Source organism: Chinchilla lanigera, unplaced genomic scaffold (genome assembly GCF_000276665.1).
Source record: "Chinchilla lanigera isolate Chin_1 unplaced genomic scaffold, ChiLan1.0 scaffold00029, whole genome shotgun sequence".
Taxonomy (NCBI): domain Eukaryota; kingdom Metazoa; phylum Chordata; class Mammalia; order Rodentia; family Chinchillidae; genus Chinchilla; species Chinchilla lanigera.
Window position 1 is genome coordinate 17,415,284 of NW_004955430.1, and position 24,519 is coordinate 17,439,802.

Here is a 24,519-nt window from a genome sequence, read left to right on the forward strand (position 1 = left end):
TGACTACATTTAGAGCCTAATACTTACCTGAGTATGTTTACTATATTTTTTTTCTCAAAAGAACTGACTCACTTTGAGAAGTAAGTTGTGCTTTTCATAGACCTGGCTTGGCACCAGCTCCAGTCAAGTGCATATCTAGGTTAGTAATTGTGAATTCTTTTGTTGTGGGCTTCATCACAAGAATTGTGAATTCTTCTGTTCTGTGTGAGTCAGCAGGAGTTCCAAGGAGGCAGATCACTTTGATGATCTGGCAGGTATGAAATGATGTCTCAACCTGGTGGCCCCATACACAGTAGCCTGAGGAGCTTCTCCTTATGCTGTGCTCCTGGTGAACAGTACTTGGGGCCAGCAGGGAGAACAAAGGGGACTGAAAGCGTTCCAGATCCGAGGGCATGCAGAGTGGAAAAGGAAAAGATGAAGCAGAGTTCCGCTCTAAAACTGGTCCTAAGAGTGACCTTGACACATACAAACTGCAGAAGATCTGGTTTGTAAAAGAGCTAAGCAGAAGTAGATAATGGGATAGCACCACCAAGACACCACTTAACGGAGATAAATATCAAGTTCTGACTTAGAATCAGTTGGATCACTGTACATACAGACTAAGGAAAACCAGATGAAGATCTGATGACCACACGCTTACCTAAACCAACTCTGGATAATAACACATTTCTCTTAAGGTATTTGACCAATCAGATCCTGATAAACCACTAGAAGCACCTCTGTTATTGGCCCTGATCAGAACATACTTTGGAGCATTATTGGTTTTTGCTCAGAGTGCCACATTTTAAGAGGGAAGTTATCTAGAAATGAACAGTATCCCAAGCAGATTGACCAGGACAGCATGGAGTCATGAGGCTGTGTGCTATGAGATGTCACTGGACACCTTAGAAATTCATAGAGAAAAAACAGATAAAAGGGAAAAGTATTTGCTCTAAACGACTCCAGAGACCAGGTAAAAGGAAAGTTATAAAGTTGGCTACCATTAGTTGAGTGCCACATCTTTTGACACCTCTGTGAGATCATTACCATTCTTTATGGTCATGGCAACTAGCACTGAGATAGTCCATGTAAACTGCCCAAATTTACACAACTACTGAAGCTACAGACTTGAAATTTAAGCCCATTTCTTTTTCTTACTGTGATCTCACCATAATCGATTCTCTATAAAGTGATTCTGTGTGATCACTACAGCTCCTTCTAACTGAGAAATTCTGTACATCTCTATTTAGTATCTTCAGAATCACTACGGCTGAATGAAGCATTCAAAGCTCAAGGTGGGAGGACTTTCCTACAGTGCTCAAAATAAGATGAGTTAAACTGCTGCTTAAATAAGTTGAAGAAATGAAGGATACCATTGTAGTTAAGATACTTGGCAGTGAAATCTGTCTACACTGTTGAAAACAGCAGTTCTTAGAACATCATGTACCTTCCGAGAGCCCCGAGGAAAGGATGCGTCCGTCTGTCTGCCAGCCAGCCTGTCTACCTTTCTTAGTCCATCTGGACTGCTATAAGAAAAATCTTGTAGATGAAGTGCTTAGAAACAATTGAAATTTATCTCTTCCGTACCTGGAGGCGGTGAAGTCTAAGATCAGGATTTAGAGATGTCGGGTGAGGGCATGCTTTCCGGTGTGTAGGCTTCACCTTGCGGTAACTTCGCATGGTGAAAGTGGGAAGTGAGAGATGTCGGACGCAAAAGAGAGAGGGATGGGCCCACCTCTCTCATTTGGGGCTTGCACCCCCGCATGGATCATGGCGCCGGTCAATGCAATGGTCACACAGGGGGAGAAGGAATCCTGTGGGGTAGCCAAAGCCCTGTTTAGGAGAGGGTCAGCGTGAGGTGTTCTGGATGTCCAGGGACAATCAGACTGTCACATCTGATGCTTAGCGCGGAGATCTGCCGACAGACGGAGACTTCTGGTTACGTATGCTCTGTAGTGGAGGACTTGGGCATGGACTTCATGGCACATGAAGAGTGAGGAGAGGACTGCGACACTCTAGGCGGGAGAATTCTTCGATGGGCTGCAAGACAGGCTTTGCAGGGATCCCAGGGCGTCTCAAGTTGAATGGTTCTTACCTTCTCGGTTATGTCTCAACCTTTCTCATAAATGCGTGAGTCAGCAGGAGTTCCAAGGAGACAGGGATTCTCAGTCCACACCCGCTGCTGTCCTCCTTTTGAAGATGGTTAGCTCAAGGCACTCTCTAATAACCATGTTTTGTAATTATGGACTACTTCTTAAAGTCAGGAGTCATCCTAAAAAGTTCCCTTTGCCCGCTGAGTGTTCCCTGTTTTTAAATAAATGTGGATGTGAGCAAGAGCCCTGGGATAAGACAGCAAAGCTAATAATCATAGTTGACCACGAGTCCCTCTGCAGTTAGCATACAGGGCAGAAAAAAATAGTCTATATGACAGAAAATGACAGTTCCTAGAGATGACCAACCATTGTGCAATTTCCTGAATTTGGTCAAAAGATTATGGAGTGAGTAGAATAGGCTGGACAGGGCAAAGAAAGTCTAGAAAAATCAATGAGAAAAATAGTATTTTAGAGTCCAGTATTCCTTTCCAGCTTAAGGTGTGGCCAAGCTTAGGTACATGCATAGCCAGGCCATATGTTTCTCAAGATTGTAACAATAGCTGGGGTGGGGGAAAGGGCTGCCAGCTCTTGTTGGAAGTAACCTGGTCATTCAGTGGAATGGATTTGGTCATAGGGATGGACACCCTCACACTTGACCCCTGCACCTGAGTCCTGTGTGTCCCCAGGACAAGCAGCCAGCACCACTTGGAATCCGCCAAGGTCAGCTGGGCACCCACCAGTCTTTCAGGCTCGTTCCCCTTCTTGGGTTCCTAGAAGGTCAGTTTGCACTGAGCCTGTGTTCCTACTAAAATCTCCATGAAGGAGACAAGACTTCATGCCTCCAAAGTAAAGCAAGGCTGTTAGGAAAGAAAGAACTTTGAAATACTTGTGGATGGAAGGGCTGAATTTCTGGGGCTCACTTCAGAGTAATCTTGGGAGTGTGGGGAGGAAGTAAGATTCACTACAAGTTCTCCATTGAAGCTGGATGTTGAATGAATGGGAACCATTATATCATGACCTCTAGGTATACGTGAGATTTCCATAACAGACGTCTTTAAATATAAATGTTGCAGTTTTCAGGAGTGGAAAATCTAGCATACACCAGAAGATGTGCTTCTGTGCTTTGAAGCTTTAGAAAAACAGAAACCCTGTAGAGGAAGACAGGCAAACTGTAATTCACTGGGTGAACATTATGAAATGCAAAAAAAGTCAAAGTGCTCAAATATTTAAAATTTTAGTCTCAGGGAGATTTTTTTTCTGCTGTCTTTTTGTAGTTTTTTCAAGCAAAGATTTGAGTAAATAGAATACATTGGTTGTTGTCTGTAGAATTCTCCGGTTCTCTAAACTGACTGACCTTTCATTGGATGGGAGGCCCCGCGTCGCAGGGCGGCCTTTGTCCCTGGCACTCACGCGCTCTTCCTTGTCACTTGAGAAATGATGGACAGGGCCGAAAATAACATTTTTAAGAGCATGTCTGGATTTCTTTGTTTTTTGCATCTTTCCTCCTCATCTGTGTTAGACTTATTTGTGTGAGTTAGCCTTTTCTACTAGGCTACTTTCCAAAGGAACAGTAGGTCATGCAGTCATTTCGGAGACTCTGCTTATGAAGGAGGAATTCCAGAACTCCACCTCTGACCCCAAACGTGTTACTCCCAACCATTTAGAGCAGCCCGTACACTTTATTCCTCAGCTCTTCTGTTCCAGTGTCCCCTCAACCTCGACAACTTCTGCCCTCCCAAGGGGTTCAGCCTTGGTACACATTCGTTGAATGTGCTTATGAGAATTGTTATCGGGTCCTTGCTACTGCCCGGCCTAAAAGCTTCTGATACTCACCACCCACCCCAAGAAGGAACAGCTAAGAAGCAGGTGTCCGGGAAAGCTGGCGTGCTTCTCTAGAACGTTGGGTTTAGGTGCTGTCTTTCCTCTTCGCAGGCCCCCAACGCTTCTCTCTGCCGTAGAAGATATTAGCAGATGTCTTTTTGATTAAAAGGGGGCAAAGCCTGTTCTGCATGTGGTGTGAATATTAGAGGAAGTGAATCGTGAAGCTCTGGCAGGAACATTCTCTGTGTTATTTTTTAGAAGTCTGACATTTTTTTTGACCCCTTAGCAGAAGCACTCCCGCAAATAGAAACTAGATTCCCTGCGAATGTCAGGCAGCCCAGTGCGTGGCCCTAAGCTATGCAGAGAATGGTAAAGATGACTGGCTTGCTTCGCCAAATGCCTCTCTGGAGAAATAAGTGCTTGAGAATTAAAGTTCTATAGGGCGGTAAGAGGATTTTTGTGAACTAAATAGGATTCAGCAATCCTTTATAGACGGGGCAATTGGAGATGATCTATTTATACTGGGAAACTGGTAAGTTCACTCCAGGGAAGGCTGAGGTGACTACAGTTTTGGCTGATACTTCATGTACTCTGTCTTGGGGCTGTGGCTTACTTCTGCTGTTTCATTTTTTAACATTTTCTTTTAGTAACATGTGTGGCCCAGGAGTGACCCCTCAATGGCATTCGGGGCAGCCAAGGCCAAATAGGAAAATTCCTTAGTTACACTCTGTGTTACATTCCTGCTATGAACACTAATCTTTCATGAAAAGCAAAGATTTTAAAGAATTATTTTATGAGCAGTACATCACTTTGGAACTACACAGATATGTGTTCAAATCCTAGCCCCATAGGTTGATGGCTGTGTGGCCTTTGAGGTCCCTTAGCCTCAGTTTCCTCACGGGTAACTTATAGAGTAATAGTACCACCTGCTGCACGGAGTTACTGTAGAATTAAATGAGATAATAGATGATAAGCTAGGCACACAGCATGAGGAGGAAGTCTCTCTACCCCTGAAGGGTTAGGGGTGAGAGTGAGGTGATCCCAATGTTGTGTGAGATGGTGCTTACAGCTAAGAGAGGGATAAGAAAAGTCCAAGTCATTTATTAAACCAGCGATGTGAGAAATTAGTCTATAACAGAGGGAGATTTGGAGCTTGAGTTTCCACATTGTGTTGGAATTTCTGCCATCTTAGCACTTCAAAGGCAAGAACGAGGAATGGTCAAAGTTTTCTCGTAGGTAAATTGCTCTGTGCTTTGCTTTCACATGGCATTTCGTTCTCCTCCCAACACACACACATACGCACATGCATACAATTTCCATCAAAGCAGGGCCTCGCTTTGATTTCCTGCGGTATCCTGACACACAGTAGCGTCTTAAACGTCAAGATCCAAATGCTGAGCCTCTTTCACACGCAGTTCCTAGAAGTGAGGGGTCAAGAGCAGGAAGATGCAGAATGCAGGGAGACGGGAGCGGCCTGTCTCTCACCTTCTGTGGCTACATCCTTCCATCAGTGCACGTCTCCCGATGCCCTGTGTGCAGCTGCCACTCTTGGCCCGAGACCCAGACAGGCAGTTGCACGTGGCACACACAGCACAGTTCTGCTTGGATGGCGCGTGACACCCGGAACCCTTGCAACCTTCTCTTCCCTCTTTGTTCCCCCGCCATGGTACAAGCTAGAAGGCAGGTTGTCCCACAGCCCTGCCCCACACCCCTGAGTCTGGCGCTTCCCACTGTCCCTCCCTAGCTTCAGACGACCTCTTCTTGCGCTGGGATCTTCTAACACCCCGCTCCTTGGTCGCACTCCACCATGAACGGACTGGCCTCTGTGCTTTCACTACCAGCACCCACCCAAATGAACATACAACCCAGGTCTCACCGCAAGGTTCACAAGATCAGACGTGAAACATGAGCTGAGGTCCCGCCTCCAACCTGATCGGGAGGCCTTGCCTGATTCCTCATAGAGCTTCAAGGCTGCGCTGGTGTTTCCCCGAGGCCTGCACACCTGCTTTGTCTTCAGCCGGGAAGCACCTCCATCTTCCGGCCTCGGATGTCCCAGCCTCCTCCTGGTTTGGCTGTCTGCAGAGACGGTTCTTATGTGAATGCGTCTTCCAAGTGTCACTGCTCCGTGGCCCTCCAGGGAGTCTCTCCAAGGGAGCAGCTTCAGACTCCGGGGTTCACATAGCCATCGTGTTGGGAAACGTGGGTCACTTTCCTGAGCTCCTTTACAGGTTTGATTATGTGTTTTCAGTGCTTTGATCAAGTTTGCTTCCCAGGTGGATTTTTTTTTTTTTTTTTTTCTTCCAGGTGGATTTTTGAAGGACTTTCTCTGGCGTCTTTTTAACCTTCCCCACCCCCGCTCCCCCGAACGGCCCATCTGCCTTCCATCCTCAGTGCTCCGGTATAAATGTTTTCTTGAAAGTCATTGCTTTCTCCATTGCCAAAACCAGTGAACTTTGCTCCCTCCTCATTCCTTCTGACTGGCAGCTACGGTGGACGCATGCCCAGGCTGCCGCTGCCATTGCTTCAGATTCTTCTCTCCACTGCTTTGTTGTTCCAATTGCTGCCCACTGTCCATCTGCTTCGTCGTTGTATCCTTTTTCCTTGCCCGCTGACTACCGGCCACTCCCAAGGAGCAGTTCCTGGACCTCTTGTCCTCTCTTGTTTCTCAGATTATTAATCTCTTCTCACGACTTCAAAAGTCATCTCTAAGGTCTGACTCCTAATTTATCTAGGTTAAGAGCTATTCTCGGAGCAGATCCTAGTACCGTCTCTCGAAAAACGTCTGGAATTGCCACCCAGATTTCTGATTCACTTCTCCTCCAACAAACTTATCATTTCCTGCCCCCAAATGGATTCCCTCCTTGCCATTGGTTACCCTAATTTGCATCTCTGTTATGGTACCTCAGGTAGCCCTGGACTGGGATTAAAACCCAGTTACTTCTGCATTTTATTCTTCACGCCGTGCTCTGTCTGTCTCCAAGGCCCGTGTTTCACTCGCGGTGCTTCCTTCCCTACCCCTCCTCCTTTGCGTCCATTTCTGCCAGCCCAGGCTTCCTTCCTCCCCAGCCCCTAACCTTCCCTTCTTCAGTATGATGCAGTCATTCCTGCACATGAGTATCTCCCCATCTCTCGCACATCCAGCATGTTCTTTCCTCACCTTTCACCTCTTCAGTAAGACCCAATCCTTGAAGGCCATTCCAAGGCTAACTTCCACCATGCAGATATGTTGTTTTTAACCCCTAAGCATTTGCCTACCTTGTTTTTTCTCCAGAATGACTCCTACTCCTCCAGGCCCCATTTGTTTAAGAAATATAATTGATACCAGGCATGCCCGCACATGCCTGTAATACCAGCACTCGGGAGGCCGAGGCAGGAGCATCACTATGAGTTGAAGGCTATCCTGGACTATGTAGTGAGTTCATAGCCAGCATAAAATACATAGCAAGACACTGTCTCAAAAAAAAAAACAAAAGGAAAAAGAAATCTAGTTGAGCCTCCTTTATGGGGCAGCCACCACACCGTGTAATGAACGTATTGAATGAATAAAATCTATTGCATTTCTTACAGGGTGCTCAGCGCAGGACTGCTCTCTGTGATGTTTTCATAACCACAGAAGCTAAACCCACAGCTCCCTTATCTGTGGGACTCATGACTTACTCCTTGGGTTTTGTGTTCTTGTTGCTTGAATCAGCAAATGAATCCTCCCTTCTGACATCCACCTTATTTAATGGGAGTTATTTGTGTAGATGACTGTTATTTACCGGAATGCAAATCTCATGAACCAATATTGTTTCTGTTGTTTCACTGTTGTTCCTTATCACTGGTCAGTGACAAATGCAGTGTAAATACTCAGTAACTATTGTGACTGAAGAAAAAATAAGTTGATGGATGAATGGATTAGTGGACAAATAGATGGATAAATGGATGAATGGACAGGTATATAGTAATCACTGGGTGAATAAATAGTACAGATGGATGGTTATATGCAAGCATGGACAGTTCAATGGCTAGATAGAGTGGTTTGCAGAAGAACTGAATAAATAGACAAAGATAGGAGTGGATATGTGAATAAATAAATGAGTGGTTAGGTGGATTAATGGAATGGGAAATCTCAGTTAAAAGACACCTCAAATCCATAATTATTGGTGGGGTTGTGCTTAATGGACTAATTATATCCAGTAGTAGACCAACATATATTTCATACATGAATTGTAAATTCTTTAAAAAGTAAAATTAGAAGAATGTATTGAGAACAAAAGCCATACTGAACAAGAATTACATTGGTGATTCTGAAGACCTTAAAAAACCTTTGGTTTTTCTGCGGTACTGGGAACCGAACTCACGACCTTGCGCTTGCCAGGCAGGCGCTTTTGCCGCTGAGCTAAATCCCCAGCCCCTTTAAAAAACCTTTGAATGTCAAGAACCTCACTGCAAATTACTTGGGGGTAGAGAGGCTGGCATAAACCAGTTGAAATGCTATGAGAGTTTCTCATGGATTATTTTCCATTTAGAGTAAACACATTATATGAATGCCTACATGTCCATGTGTATACCATTTCTCTAATGATTCATTCCTAAGAAATACTTGACACTGTAGCCGAGTGTGGTGTTGCATGACTGTAATCCCAGCACTCGGGAGGCTGAGGCAGGAGGATCGTTGTGAGTTCGAGACCAGCCTGGTCTACAAAGTGAGCCTGAACCATATAGCGAGACCCTGTCTCAAAAAAACCAAAAAGCCAGGGATATAGTTCAGCAGCACAAGCGTCTGCCTGGCAAGCACAAGGTCTTGAGTTTGATTTCCGGTATCAAAAAAAAAAAAAAAAAACCAACTTGACAATATGCAGTAGCTTCTCTACATTAATATCCTAGATAAGGTCTTTGGCAACCATCCGGAAAACTTGCCGACCATTTGTCTAACTCTCGGGTGCCTGTCAACACATGGAGATGCTTCGTGTAGATGCTCATCAGATGTGTGTCGTGCAGTACCTCAGCAGTTCACTCTGAAAGAAGTGAACATAATCACGTTTATTAACCCAAGTGCAGATGTAAAGTCCTGCCATACAAGAACCACTGAAAGTGTGTACCTCCGTAGTTTACCTATATTCTGTCTTTTTGTTAATGTCTAGTTAGAAGGCACTAGGCTGGTGCACTGGTCTTGCCTTGGATAAAAATTCTTTCCTCTTTACCTTCATCATTGTCTCCCCCTGTGCTTTCCTTTTGTTTTGTTTCTTTCATCCTCTTCTTTCTTTTCCCCTTCCTTTTTCCACTGCTACTTTAGTGCTTTTACATTTCCATGAATTCCATGTATCCTAAACTCATATTCTGTATTATGCAAGGTGTGATGGAAAACTATAGTGAATGTTTAATTTTTAATTGCATCACAGTAAAATATATGTTGCTATTAAACCCCCTTAAGATACCCGCCTCCCTTTGAACACACATATCCCATTGTCCTTGCCTCCCTCTGAAGCGGTTCTAGGATTCCACTTTCCTGAGTGTCTTTTAGTTGCACTGCCGTGGCTCTCTCAATGTTCTGAATCTATTTAAAGCACTTACCACTGGGAGGAGCTAGGAGTTGCATGGTGCCAGGTCCAATGAATAAGGCGGATGAGGAGCACACTGTAATAATTCTATAACTCTGCCCTTGCCTTGGACGGCAGTTGGCATCAGTATTCAGTGAATTTTCTTGTCTTACCTTGTAAAGACACTCATGAAGCAGGACTTCAGAATTGCTTCAGAAGTGACAAGAATTGTATTCAAATTGAGGAGGGGTAACGGCAGTGTCTTCACTATAATACAGTCTTTGTAATACATTTACTGTGTATTTGGAGCACACCTTCTATGTCAGGTGCACTTCATTTGCTGTGGGAAAGCACATTCTTCGACTCAGTATCTTCATTAGCTCCACAATACAGTAAGCATTTGTAGGGTAAATGAATTGGTGTTGAACTCCACCTATTTTTATGTATGTCACATTGTTTTACAGTCATTTATGTAACTGCATATGCCTCTGTGTGTAATGGACCAAAATTAATCCCATCACTTTTTTAGATGAGAAACAAAGGCTCAGAGACAATAGAAGACTATTATGGGTAGTCTCTCAGTAGTCAATGAGTAGATGATGAACTAAAATATAGGCCTTTGGAATGTTAGGCCAGTGCCCTTTCCACTTGCCCAGTGTTCCTTTCACCTTGTTTAAAACCTGCAGTGTACAGTTCCATCATTTTGCTTGTTGTAATAGATGTCAGCAGAATCTGGAACTGTGAGTTGCAGAAATGACCAATATTTTCTTTCTTGCCTTCACTACTAAACCAAGGCCACCACTGATTCAAATATGCTTTGTGATTAAAAAAAAATATGGGTATGTTTTACTATTATATAAAAGCATTCTTTCCATAAACTGTATCAGTTAGCTATAGCTGCATAACAGATTGCTCCAAAGCTTAATAGCTTGAAACAATAAGCAGTTGCTATTATACACAAGACTACTGATCAGATGAGTTGTACTTCAAGGTTCCCTGGCTTCTCTCCTGAGCCTGCAGTTAGCTATGGTTGGATGGGTAACTCTGCTGGTCCTGCCTGAACTCTTTTCCAGGTTCAGGGGGCTGCTGGCTCAAGGTTGATCTGGGATAGTGTTAGCTAGAACAAGTGCCCTCCTCCTCTTGATCAGAGTGCTACTTCTCAAAACTTTTCCCAGCTGAGAAAAATGTCATTTGTATTTTTAAAAGATTTTAAAACAAATATATGGTGACACTATCAAGAAAAACTTCATTTCATTTGCAGATAATTGGGCTTAGAGGACAGTAGAAAATGAAAAATTTGGCTATTAGAATTTATCACAATAGATTCTGTTGCTTAATATTTGCAAGCCTGTAACTTCCTATCCAGAATACATATGGCACAGAACAAGATACAACCTGATCTGGAACCATCTGCTGCCAGGAAATTTCCTTTTTCCCCCTGTCCCCATCACATAATGCTTTTCAAAGGCATTCTGTGCGCACTCTGTGAAAGAAATGTAAAGGGATGTGCGTGTATCCACACTGAACTTTTTTTATCCTGTACATATGTGACCCTATTTTAAGAATATTGATTCCTGATTCAGAGATTGCCTGTATTTTTTCAAAAAGTTAAATGATCCACTGAACAACTTTTCAGATCCGTGAGGACAGGCAGGGCTACCAAGGAAGTGAGCTTTAATCTGACATAAGCAAAGAATTTCCTGTCTGTGAAAATGGATTATGGGACTGGGTACTGAACTCCTCCAGACTGGAGGTTTTAAAAAAAAAGATGAATTGATCATACAGTCTGAATTTACTCCTAATTAAAAAGCAGTAGGCCAGCCTCATTTTAACGTTCAATTTCAGTCCGTCAGGAGAGGTCTTCCTCTCTTCTTGTTCGTGCTGGATAACCCTGCCACAAACAGAAAGCCGAGGACACATCCGCCTTCTACAAGCAAGACTTAGGCAAAGCCATCAGCATAGCAAGTTGTTGCCCAGCGCTGCCGCTGATGATGACGTGTGTGTGATCGCTGCTCAACTGCCCGCCGTCCAGCTCCTGCTTTACACAGCATGCTGGGTGGGCTCTTCTCTTGTCTTTGGAGTTGAACTAAGATATTTCCTATAGTTCATATATCCAAAGAAAAGGATTTGTCAATTAAGAGGGAGCCTTATTAACTCCAAATCTCCCGCCTTGCAAGAATGGTCACTACTCTGGGCCTGTCCAACGAAGTGCAGTCATGGTCAGGCTGCCCACGCCAGCCCAGGCAGAAGAGGAGAAAGGGATTTGGAGCACTGTCACTTGCGCAGGGTAGAATCTCTGCATCTTAAATGTAGCAGCGCAAGAGAATGTATTTAGAATTGTTTTTGAAAGTTTCATTAGCATAGCACCACTAGTGCTAAAAGAAAGCATTTTGTATCTGTAAACCCCATTCTTTGGGGAATTTTTCGGTCACTTTTAAATAATTTTAACAAGCTGACATAGGATAAAAGATCCTTATTAAACTCTCAAAATAATACTTCCAGACTTTGTCTTCCTCCAAGATTTGAAGATGTAATATTCTGTAAAAATTTGAAGTATGCTCCCTGCACTCTCACTGGCACAGCGGATGCGTCAGCCCTCCTCCGCTCCACGGTGGTGTGGGCCATGGTTTCACTTTTGGAAGGCCTGGCACATGTGCTGCCGCTTTGGGGGCTGGGAGCTGTCCTTGGGGCACCCATTTCACAAGCCCTGAAATCAAGATCCCGAGGAATGGAAGGACTTTGTGCATTCAACAGGCACCTTTAGGTGTTCTGCCCCTCAGCTGGTCCAAAAGGCGCCCATCTCACTATAGGTGACAAAAGGCTCTCCTTTCTCACTCCAGCTAGCGTGTGTGAGGAGGGAGTGTTCACTTAGCTCAGTTCTCCCCTCTGTAGTGAGACCTGCAGGGCTAAATGCTTGAGCACCAATCCCCAAATCCTTCAGATTGGGAAAAGTGTGTCTCTAGCAATTAGTAACGGACCCACCTGCCTTTGTGTCTCTGTGGTAGTTCATGTACATAATTAGTTCATAAAATGGTTTTTGAACTAAGATTAGACTATATTTGTGTGTTTTCCTCTTGAGTATATGAGTATGTCAGTTACAGGCCCTCCCCCACTCACGACAACTAGCTAGCTTTAATCACCAACTGTGACCCATTATTCTTGCAGTTAGCAGGGAGCTGAGGAGTCAAGATGTGTGTATTTCAGGCTTTAATTTTCAAGCAAGAATAAATAGGCCGTTACGTTCCCTTTGCTACACTGAATGTAAAAAACTTTATGGACAAAAAAAAATGTCACTGATGTTTTCTTTATGGACACAAAGAAATTTTGAGTGAAGCATTGTTTTCATCTCTTCCTGAGTCTGAGTGAGATTCACATCTTTTGCATGTTTCTTGCCTTAAATTTTTATTGTGTGCATGGAAATCAATATTCCAGATACATGCACAAGTGCACACATTAAAATGAACATGACTTCATTTATTTCCGTGATTAGACATTCAAATAAAAGTGCTTGGGTGTCTGTTTTCATATTCATAGGTCGAGATCCGTACATCAGAGGTATTTGTATAAGTGACACTTTTATTACATTCATTTCATTTGCAATATGATAGTGGATCATAAATATGTTACTTTTATGCCACCAAATCTGATTTGTAGCACTTAGCCCCTCACAAGGAGAATACTTGATATTTTATGGAGCACCTTTAGTCCAAGAAACGCTTTGCAAACATCGGGCCGGGTTCTCTCAGGTGTATAAATCACATTCATGACCCTTCGGCTCTCTCCTTCCCCCGACACTTCATCAGCCTCCTGGCCAGGACCGCAGGGGTGGGAAGCGGTTAGTGATTCCCGTGCAGACTCCGAGGCGATAGTGAGAACTTTAATTTGTGGAAGCGAGAGGCTCAGGTGCGCTCTGTCTTGGGGCACACAGGCCTGACAGCGGGCGGAACTCCACATTCGTCACATGTCCTCCTTTTCATTCACAAAACAGGTGCTACATGAAGCCCTGGGAACCGCCTAGGAGGGGGGGACCGTGGGAAGCGGCTGAGAGGCAGGTGCGACAGTGTGTGCCCCAGCCTGCGTCCCCACTCTCTCCCAGGGGGTGTCGGAAGCAGCCCCTAGATCCAGCATGGATACGTGGGTGCTGTTGGGGTGAAAGAGGCAGAGGCCGTGCGACTGCTCAGCTGCACACCCCAGGCTCCTAGAGAAGGGTCGGTGGGCTCCCTGCTCATCTGCCCTCCAGTACCTCCCCTTCCCCAGTCGCCTTCCCATCCAGGGCAGGGAGCTGTGTGCGCATGCGCGCGTGCGTGCCCCCGCCCCCCGCCCCCCACAGATGTGTGCAGGTTCCCTGACCCGTCCCCCATCACCACACACACTGTGTGTGTGACAGACACAGCAGGGCGCAGCAGTGTTGACCAGGGGCCCTGGAGCCAAGTTTCCCGAGTCCAGAACCTGGCTACCTCACTTACAGGATGCATGGCCGTGGGCGGGTCACCTGCCTTCCTGTTTCTCCACGTGCCCGTGTGCCCCGGGGACAGAATGATGACACTACCCTTTCTGGCGTTTATAAGGAACACATGGCTTTCTCTGAACAGAGGGTCCCAATAATTGCCTGATATCTGTTATGGTAATTGCAATGCACACTTTTAGCATTGTAATAAATAACCCTCCAGTTTATGACTCACAGATAGTAATGGTGACACTGGTGTTATTTTTCTTACTGTTGCTACTGTCACTGTTTTATGTGATCAGTACCCGTCTGCCACCATATAAGCTCCATGGCAGCAGGAACTGTCCTGTGTTTTCAGCGTGGCCCCTGCACAGCTGGCAGCACATGGTAGATGCTCAGTAAATAGCCGCTGCATGAATGGACAGACAACGAAGGAACAAATGTGTCGGCCTGCTCATTTGCTGCTGCGAACAGAGAGATTCTCTGGAAGCCTCACTTTGTAATGACAGTTTCCTCTACCACTGACCGCCATGGGCCCCACAGTGATCCCCACACTTCTGGGGATTCACGTTCACCCGTTTCTGCAGGGAGGAGAAGCTTCAGAACCCACAGAAATCCTTACAGCGGCCTGCTTGCCCGCCCACCCCGCAGCCATGCGTGCCTCCAGGGAGGAGGGGCTCAGAGGAGCCGACCTCCCTGGGCTTGGCCCCGGGTAGTAAGCACTGGAGCAGCTCTCAGCGCGGATCCTCTGGCTTCCCCTGTGCCACTCACTGCCCACACTGTGGCCGCCAAAGGATAAGCCCCTGCCCTGCCCCCAGAGCCGCCAGCCAGGAGACCTCAGTGGGGCCAGCAGCCCCCAGCAGCTGGGCAGGGCCACCTTCTCAGCCAGTGTGCTTTCTGTGCACCCATGTAAAGAGAACGACTGCTTTAATGAAGGATATGTTTAAGTGACTAAGTACAATCTTCTCAGGGTCCCTCCATGTTGTAACAGATACCCAAAAAGAACTGCATTCTTTTTGAGGACAAATAATTTCCATTGTGTGGGTAAGCCACGATTTGTTTCACCAGTTGATGGGCATTTGGCTGTTGTGAATAACGTCGCTCTGAGTGTTCAGTTCACGTTTTGCACGTCCATTCTCAGTTGTCCGGGCCGTATTACCCAAGGGAGGAGCCGCTGGGTCACATGTAACTCTAAGCGTAAACGCTTGAAGAGCTGTCCAGCTTTCTTCAGGGCCGAGTTTGGGAAATGCCCTGGTTGCTTAGATTTGACTCTTGCATGGGAGGAACAGGGCCACTGGCAGAGGCAGGGAGACGGGGGTCTGACCGGCTGCACCCAGAGCCTGTGGTGCTCACGCAAGCTTTGGGCCGCAACCTACCCTCACACCCATCTGAAGGACAGCCACAGGGCAGGCGTCTCCGCCCCTTGGACTCTCCCTGCGCTGAGACCCCACAACCCTTCCCCTCCCGGAAGGGCTCTGCCCACAGAGGCCCTGACGCAGAGTGCTGTTGAGGCTGAGTCATGCCCTTATTGCACCAGTGACTAGAGCAGTGCCATTTCCAGGTCCTGCGGGAAGGAAACCTGAGGAGCGATATTCTCAGATATGTCCTCTCCTTTGGGAATATGTGGATGCAGGTGAGGAAAGAACCACATAAACTTGGGCACATTTGTTAGCGACACTGAGACTCTGTTTCTACATCTGTAAAATGGGTCTGAAACTGCCTACTTAATAAGGGGATTAAATAAAAGCCTATGGGCACAGCTCCCAGTGTAATGTTCAGGATACCCACAAGCATTTCCCTCCTCCCCAGCCGCTGCTCCTCACGGGCCAGTGAGTGGGATCTAAACTGTGTTTTCTCAGTACCACTCTCCTGCGCTCCGCTTTATCCTTTCCTCCCTCCCACCCCGGCCCTTCTCTCCTCTCCTCTTCCCTGCCGTTCTTTTACCTGTCCCTCAGCTCCTATGCCAGAGAGGCTCTGAGGAATCTCCTAGTGAGGACTCGGGGAGCTGCTAGTGCTCAGCTTGCTGGTGTGCCCTTGCGAGGCAGCGCAGGCCAAATCCTCTTAGGGCAGATCAGATTATGCCTGGGTCATTTCGTAGCACAGATTCCCGGGTCATGGCAGCGGCGTACATAGCCAGGCGGTGTCCAGCCCGGCACCCCCAGGTCGCCAGGGAGCATGGACTCCCTGGAGGTGGGCCACGTGGTCCGGTTTCACCTGTCCACCTCCTTGGGTTTCGGTTTCCTTCCTCAGGAGATCCTAGCCAGAGGCTGGAGCGTTGAATTACACCCGGATTTGTGGTCATCTGAGACGCCGTGCCACGGGAGGACGCTGGGCTTCTGCAGCGTCTGTGTGCGCCATGCTCCGCACGGCGGCGAACCACACACGCCTGCGAAGAGGCAGCGGGCCGGAGCGGACCTAGAATTGGGTGGCAGTGGATGAATGGAGGGTTTTCCAGGCTGAGAGTTTTGTACTCTTTTCAAATAACATTGTAAATAACATAAGACAGTGTGGTTAATACAGAAAGTTTAGCAAGCAAAAAGGCAGAAAGGGACAAAAACTCTAATGCTGTCACCCCTAAGATATATCTCTTCAAAGTGCAAGACAATTCAGAAAGCTGAAGTGGAAAGAGAGGAAAATGCTTAGCTAGGAAATACTATTACTGGTATGTAACAGCCGGGGCTGTGCTCAAGGACCTGTCTCCCCGGCAGAAAGGGTTCTCTCAAAGACGTCTCAGGACTTCCTCTCTAGAACTGGAGGCAGTGCTCTTAGAAAAATTCTCACTCCAAGGAATCCAGCCACACAGGAAGTTCTCTGACACGTGCCAGTCCCGGAGCGTTAGGCCTTACACTCACCTACCCTGGCTTCCCAGTCCCTTCCTAAGTGGCGTCTGTTTATCCCACATTTCTTTGCTGTTCCTTTTCCAAGGGCCAAGTGATTCCCAGGCAGCGCTAAGAGAGGGAAACTCCTGTAGCAGACAGCCCAGGCCCAGAACTTAGTGGCATCTCATTTGCCTTCTCTCTCGTTTCCAGCTGTCAGGAATGACAGGAACAAGAAAAAGAAGGAGCCTTCGAAGCAGGAATGCACAGAGAGCTATGAGATGACAGCAGAGCTGGACGATCTCACAGAGAAGATCCGGAAAGCTCACCAGGAAACCTTCCCCTCACTCTGCCAGCTGGGTAAATACACCACGGTAAGAGGCACTGGCATGTGGGCACAGGCCCTTGCTCGTATATGCACGCATGCACACCACACACTCATAGTCTGCCCTGGGTCTGGCAGGGATGTCCTCCCAAATTTAGCCCAGACCGTGCGTGTCGGCCACATGGGGTGACAGTGTGGCCACTTCCTTCCGTATGGCAGCCCTTGGAAAGTCACGTGTAGGATGGGTTCGCCCTCAATTTTGTCACGCCTGCGCGCATGCGCGTTTACTCAGGAGGCACTAACTGAGCACTTCTTTTGTGTCAAGATGTCTGCCAGACACTGACAACAGGACCATTTGTTGTTGCTCCCCAGGACTGTGGTCTGGTAGAGATAAATCAAGCCAATGAAGCGCTGTGTTATATGAGTTGTGACAGACTCCTACTTGTACAGAGCCCAGATGGGACCCTCAGGGACCATGGGGTCAGTCTTTTTAAAATAGCAGTCTGGCCTTTGAATCCAGCCAAGACTATGGGGCCAGGTTCTGGCTTCACTTGGGTATGTGTAAAAACCCCCAACCAGGGCCTAGAAGAACTGAGGGCAACTTGTCCCTCTAGGATGCGTGGTCCCCTCTGCTCCCCACTGTGCCGTGAAGCATGGCTTTCATGAGGGCTGGAAACCAAGCAGGAGGAGGAGGGGAGAGAAGCAAGATGGACAGTGGGATGAACGAGTGGCTGAGCTAGGACGTGCCATGGAAAGGGCCCGAGGTCCTTACACTGATCCCAGTCGTTCTGCATCTATCACATTAACTGACCACATTCCTGGTTCATGGCACGCAGCAGGCACTTAATAGATATTTGACAAAGGAATGACTGGATGGAATTACAGGGTTGTTCTGGCCTCTTTAAATGGTATATACTATACCTGAAATAGCAGTAAATGTAGTTTTAGAAAACTGCAAATGTTGCAGCATTTGGTAGTTTGTAATTGATGTGCTCGGAGAGTAATAGTGTGAAAGGTCCTGAGGATAAAAAATGAAATGGTGAGACCTTAAAAAAAAAGAATAGTGAGGGGAGATGCTTTGAAGCCAGTTGTGAGGAGGAGGGCCACATGCCCCGGATGTTCGTGAGCGTGGCGGCTGGGCAGGCGCAGAGGATTCTGTGGAATGTGGCGCTGGAACTCGCCCAGCAGCTTCCAGGTTGCTGGATGTGCAGGGCCACAAAGGCAGTGACGTCAGAGGTAGGCAAGTCGCCTGACCAAACCGAAGACTTTTGCACATCCGGAAGCAGAGGCTCCTCCCAGCGCTCCATGTGCACCGGCAGCACCTGGCCACCCTGTGAAACTGCAGTGTCTGCCCCAGCAGGTCTGAGCTGGATGTTTCACACAGGCTTCCAGTGACACTGATGCCACCGCCAGGGAACTGAGAAGCCAAGGCTGTGACCTGCACTTTGCATAGCAACACCAGGATGGCCTTCCGGGGCCCATGCAGGCTCCTGCCGGAGAAGCAGACACCGGCATGCCGGGCAGGCTGAGGAGGGCGCTTGGGTCCGAGGCCAGCTCCTGCTGAGCTCAGGTGCTCTGTTCTTGTCCAAAGCAGGACACAGAGCAGGACAAGCCATTAAGGGAGCTGCCACTTGAACCTGGGAGGGAAGCAGAGACTGTGCAAGTGATGCCTTGCATCAGAACAAGGGCCTGGAGCCACACAGCTTTGTGGCTGTGACCACTTACTTCGCTCCTCACTCTCACTGTCCCGCCTGTAAGTGGGGAGAGTACGAGGTGACGGAAGGATGACATGAGGGGGGCTCACAGGATCTGCCAGCCGGGATCCGATGCAGACTCCATCCGCTGCGCGTCCGTCGTCTGTGTGTGAACGGACCCCGCGGACCTGGCCCGTGCCATGTGCGCTGATGACGCAGAGGAGTGAAGTGATTAATAACCAGTGCCGGTCATGGCACGGATGCCTCTTGGAAATGCTTATCATCACCAGTCGTGTTCGAGGCACCAAGCTGGGCTAAGTGTCCGGGTGAGTCAAGGAGACGAGGAATAGCTTGGAGAGGGAAGGTAGGAAGCATCTGAAGGAGAAACAGAGAGAAAACAGGACAAGAACAAGGCCTGGGGGCTGGGGATTTAGCTCAGCGGCAAAGCACCTGCCTGGCAAGCGCAAGGTTGTGAGTTCGGTTCCCAGTACCGGAGAAAAAAACCAAAAAAAAAAGAACAAGGCCTGCCGTGAATTGAGAGTGGGAAGTGAGGAGGCCAAAAGCCCTGCAGACTCCTAAATACCAAGTGAGGAGTCAGAATTTCCACCTAAAAATAATGGAGAGAAATCGACAGTTTATTATGTCTTTATCATTGTTATCATTACTACAGCCAGCATTTATCAAGCATTAACCATGTACCGGGACCATGCTAAGTACTATAAGCATGTTCTTCACAAGGTAGGCATTGTTACCCCCGCGTGCAGATCAGCCCACTGAGGCACGAAGGGCCAAGTAATTTTCCCGTTTCCTCCCGCTCGACAAGGGGCGGAGGAGGGACAGTCTGACTCCAGGAGCGGTTCTCTTACCCAGCTGATCAAGAGGGCAGATGGTGAGCTAGACTGGGAGCAGGCACCATCGGAGACACGAGCTAGAAGGAAGTCTCTGTGTTCCAGGAACGAGGTAAACGGAGAAGAAAAAGAGGTCAGAGGAGGAGTGTCCTGGCAGAGGAGGCTTTTGAGCTGTGTGTGAGGCGAGACGCAGTGTGTGGCCATACCTGGGGTCCCGTGCTCCCGGCTCAGGGACCCTCCTCCTTCCTCGGGTGGAGTCATAGCGTGACCTCGTCAGCACCTACCCTGGCTCACGTGGTGACCAGGAGAAGCAGCCCCTGTTGTAATCTACAGGAGGACAGGCCAGACTCCATATGTGGCATTTGCTCCCACCTGAAGCACACACCTGACGTGGCCAGGGTCTGCTGGGTGGCTCCCTCGGGGACACCCACACTTCTGCGGGCAGCTGCAGTGTACATCCCAACCTCTTTGCCACTCGGACAGGATGTTTTTCAGGTGTTCCCAGGCCACCTCCCCGAACTCCCCAACACGCGCAAGCCCTAGCCGCCCCGTGGTGATCACACTGCCCACCTCCCTCCCCGGCCCTCCCCCTCATCTTCCCGGGCTCCCTGTGGGCTCCTCCTCAATGAGCTACCTGCGTTCAAGTCCTGTTTCAGGATCTGCTTCTGGCGAAGGAAAGGGGCCTTCCCTGCAGGCCTCCCAGGCCTTTCCCCATCCGACCTGCTTGGGGGACACCGGCAACTGGGACCCCTCATCCTAGGTGCTTTGTGGAGCTGTCCTGTTCCATCAAGCAGGGAGAATACAAATGGAAGCTCAACGCAAGGCCCTCCCCAAAAGGCAGCGCAACCTCCGTCAGCCGCACGCCACCCGCTGGCTGCACTGAGGTGCTCACACTGTCTCTTGGTCACCCATGTCCACTGTCCTGCGCGCGCGGATCTGGCTTTGTTTTCCTTGTAAGCTGCTTCGAATCCCTTCTGGAAGTAGGTGGGAATATAAATAAATAACAGCAGCCGCAACATTCTCTGCAAGCTCTCAGTTCCGAGCTGAGCATTTTTTGAAGAGCTTTTTTTAGCTAGGCAGTTGCTTCCACGGCAAGAAGCTTCCTGCCACTTTTCCCAGAGTGGCATCCCTGTCAGATGCCTTCAGAGTAAGTGGGAAGATGGGGGAACAGGCAGGCAGCCAGGCGCCCACCTCCAGCTCTTTCGGAGGAGAGGAGCTCCTTTCCTTCCCTAATTAGGGTCAGTTGGGGACAAATGGTCGTGCTAAGCCTGGCGATGGCAGGAAAGGATGGTGCTGAGAGAAGCATGTGCCCCGCACCCTTCGCCCAGACTGGGCAGCTTGCCCACCTCCAGGCTTTGGAGCCAGTGTCCTGGAGAAGCTTTCTAACTGTGACCCCTCTGCACACACAGCAGGGGTGGACTCCACTGCGAAGGGAGAGAACGGGGCGGTGCTAAGCAGAGCAAGGAGAAAGCCAGGGGAGACTCGGGGACGTGGACTTCGCGATCTGAGCAGCTCAGCCCCTGAGCTGTGGCCCTCCCGCAGCCAGGGTCACGCCTTGCCTGTGCTGCTTAGGAGCTGCGTGACGTTGGAAGCTTAACCATTATGGGAGCGTCCCCTCTGTGGTCTTATAGTAGGAATTTTAATGGTGGCCACTTTGTGGGGCTGCCTGAGAGGCTCAGTGAGAAGACTGTTGGAGGACCTCACAGTTTCTGGCAGAGAGGTGGGGAGCAGAAAGGACACGTTTTCTCCTCTCCATCCTGTGAGATGCATCTTGTCATCATCTATAGCTGTGTGCTCAGGTGCTGCAGAAGGAAGACTCCAAGAAGAGTGCACATGGCACGACCCCAGCCCAGGCTGTCTGCTCCCCCATCCTGCCGCTCTGCGTCCTCACAGCGTTTGGGGGGTCACAGGCTGCCTCCCAAGGGATTCCTGAGTTGTAACTATGAAGACTGAAGAAGCCTGTGACTACTTAGACAGTGAGCACAGAGAGAATCAGTAACCCACAGAAAGACTTCCTAGCAGTCGTGCTTCAGAAAACGAAGGACGCTGTGAGGGTTTCTAGCCGCTGGCAGACGCATCTTTCACTTCGGAAAATTAACCTGTCGTCAGCTAAGTAATCAAAACTGAGTTCTGGCCCCGACTCTTCACCTCACGTCTCTCCTTGAACCGGCCATACCTTCATGAGCGTCGGTCCTTTGCAGTGAACACGCCTGCCCTGTCCGCACTGCCTGGGCCACTGTGAGCTTCCAACACTCGTTTACTGAGCGCCCTCCATGCCGCCATCCTATGGCTCCTGTAAGGAAGTAACACCAACCCTGGGTGACAGGAAGCAAGATGAACTTACTCTCACACAGTGCTGGAGACGACGACGAGCACAGCTGGAAAGGACATCCGTCAGGATGTGCAGAGGACATGGGCCTAAGGAAGGAGGAGGCTGCCTCAGTGGATGCTCTCAACATTCCTGTAGAACTGTAACTCTTACACGGCTAAAGGAATTCTGCATTCCCCTCTTAGCCAAACAAGCCCTGCATAAAATGCGGTACATGGTACCTAGAATCTGTCATAAATGGGATTGTAACAGCGACGGTGATTCAGCTTCCATGTACAGGTCTTGTTCCGAAGGTAACGCCAATCAGAAAAGCAGCATGTGCAGCAGCACAGAACCAAGCCAGCGGACCTGTGAAAGGGATCCATTTGTGTGGTGGAAATTGCCATTTAATTGGATTTTACTGTGGGTTTGAGCATTTCTGTGGCTTAAGGTGGCCCTGGGGGGCCGTAGGGCGCTTTCCTCCGTGTGGGCAGCCCCACACAGCATGCTGGGAAGGTACCCTGGCGCTCCTGCCTGAGAGGCTCCTGCGGACGCCCAGACCGCCTTTGACTCTGCAGCTGAGATACGAGAGCGGTGTACGGATCAGCCTGTGCTCTTCCGCTTGTGCTGTGGCTGTTCTCACCGTCAAGCAGGGGCCTCTGCTCCCTGCTGCGTCTCTCCCCCTCCTTCCCTGTGTCCTGGTTTCCCACCCTGTCCATAAAAATGGCCCTGAAAATCCTGGCTTCCTCTGTGCTCCCCATAACACCTTCATTACCAGCCCACACAGGCCGGGGCTCTCCGTGTGTCGCCGCTGGAAGATAACATACAAGCCATGTTAACCCTCGCGCCTATGAATCCAGCAACCAGTATAATAAAACACCAGGTTATTTGGTGTTTTATTAACTGCCTCTTCCCTTCAGTTTGCATAATAGTGAGTTAGATTTACATGCCGTTTCCACGGCTGTGCATTATTTTTAATAGAAGGTGCGACGGGCTTCTCTCTCTCCCCGCCTGCCACATGATGAAGTAACCTCATCCGACGCTGATGAAGATTTCGTTCACACTTGCTGGGTCGGGCAATGTCTTTTTTTCCAGATGGATACTCTATTGTAAAATGATTTCCCGTCGTAAGCTTGTGTCTCTGTCCCGCTCTTCCATGTCATCTTCCTACGAACCAGATAAACTGCCTATTAAATTTAATTACAGCCTGAATAGCCGCACATCTTGATCTTCTGTTCCCCCGAGTGTACTGTGTTCCACCAAGGTCCTTGAGGAAGGAATAAAATAAATCCAGAGGATGCATGCTCCCCGTCCGGGAGGAGTGTTGGGAAGGGCAGCGATGGCCTCCGGTCTTAGGGTGCCTGTGGCCTTCCTTATGCAGATTCTTCTTTGGGATTTTCTTGCAGTCGTTGAAAGCCAACAGCTAGTTTTACGGACTCCTGTGGATTGATTTCAACTGATGCGGAGAACTGAAAATATTAGTCTGGGACGCAGGGTGCCCCTCACTGAGCCTGGTACACTTCTCAGAAGGTCAAGCAGCAGCCCTGGGGAGCTTTGCCTTTTCTGAGAGGGTTCAGTCCTGCCTTGGAAAGTAGCAGAGCTCAAGACCTCATGAGCAGGTGTAGGCCACTGCCTGGGAGAAGCAGGAGCTCCGAACCTCAGCCTTATTCTGGGACGTTTCAGACAAGCAAGGACTTGTGGGAACTTCACTCACTGAGTTACTCAGCAATATTCACCGAGTCCCTGCTATGTGCTCACTGGATCATCAGTGTTCTGACGCAAACAGATGTGACCATGTGCATTAGGGGATGAGGGCTGTAAGCATGGGCGAGACGGAATGTGTAGTGCTGGGATGGCAGTGTACTGTACTCTTCCTACAGGGGCTGGGGGAGAGCTTGAGAGGAGGTGACATTTGATCAGAGACTGGAGGGAACGAGGGGGTACCTTCTGCAGCAGTCTGGGGAGGAGCAGTCCACGTTGTGGACGCAGCCAGCACCAGCACTGTGGTGGGGGCTTGCCTGGCTTCCTCACACGTGGCAAGAAGACCTGTGTGGCTGGGGTGGGGGCAGAAGGGACAGTCAGAGGTGGGACCTGATACGGTAGGGCCCTGAGCCCACTATAACGACTTTGGCTTTCAGCTTGGGTGAGATGACAGTGCACTGGAGCTTCTGAGCGGTGCCTTGTGTTTTTAAGGAGCCCCTTTTCATTTCATGAGCATAGATTTGCTTTGCTGAGGCCAGGGTAGGAAGAGGGAGACCAGTGAGGAGGCTGCTGCACCTTCCCGGACAGGAGTCGGGGGTGGTGGGGAGGCAGAACTGCTTTCCTACGAGCTGACAGTTCCCATATGCATCAGTCAGAATTCTTGCTGTTGTAGGTGATGGACATTAAAATCAAGTTAGATTTAAAAAAAAAAAAATCCTTGTGTGAATCAGGCATGGCTTTACCCAGCAGCTCATTGTCTTCAGGTGAGGCACTCTATCTTCACCTCCACTTTCCTCTAGGTCAGCTTCATTTTTATAGATGCTTTCTCCCCCTGGTAGTCCCCGAAACTCCTGGCAACGTTCACTGTCACTGACCAAGAGCTTCTCAGTTCTTCCCACCAGAGTCTCAGAATTGAGTGGATCAAATACACTTTACATTTATTTTCTTTTTCTTTCTTTCTTTCT

At 48.6% G+C, this 24,519-nt stretch overlaps 1 protein-coding gene across 1 annotated transcript in view; it reads left to right on the top strand.

Moving 5' to 3' along the window:
• Positions 1–24,519, top strand: part of Rarb (retinoic acid receptor, beta) — a gene marked incomplete at its 5' end in the record, with an annotated part of 390,023 nt that overhangs the window by 347,748 nt on the left and 17,756 nt on the right. Inside the window, 1 exon segment of the mRNA XM_005387488.2 lies at positions 16,892–17,052. Within this exon segment, the coding sequence (XP_005387545.1) occupies positions 16,892–17,052 (161 nt within the window).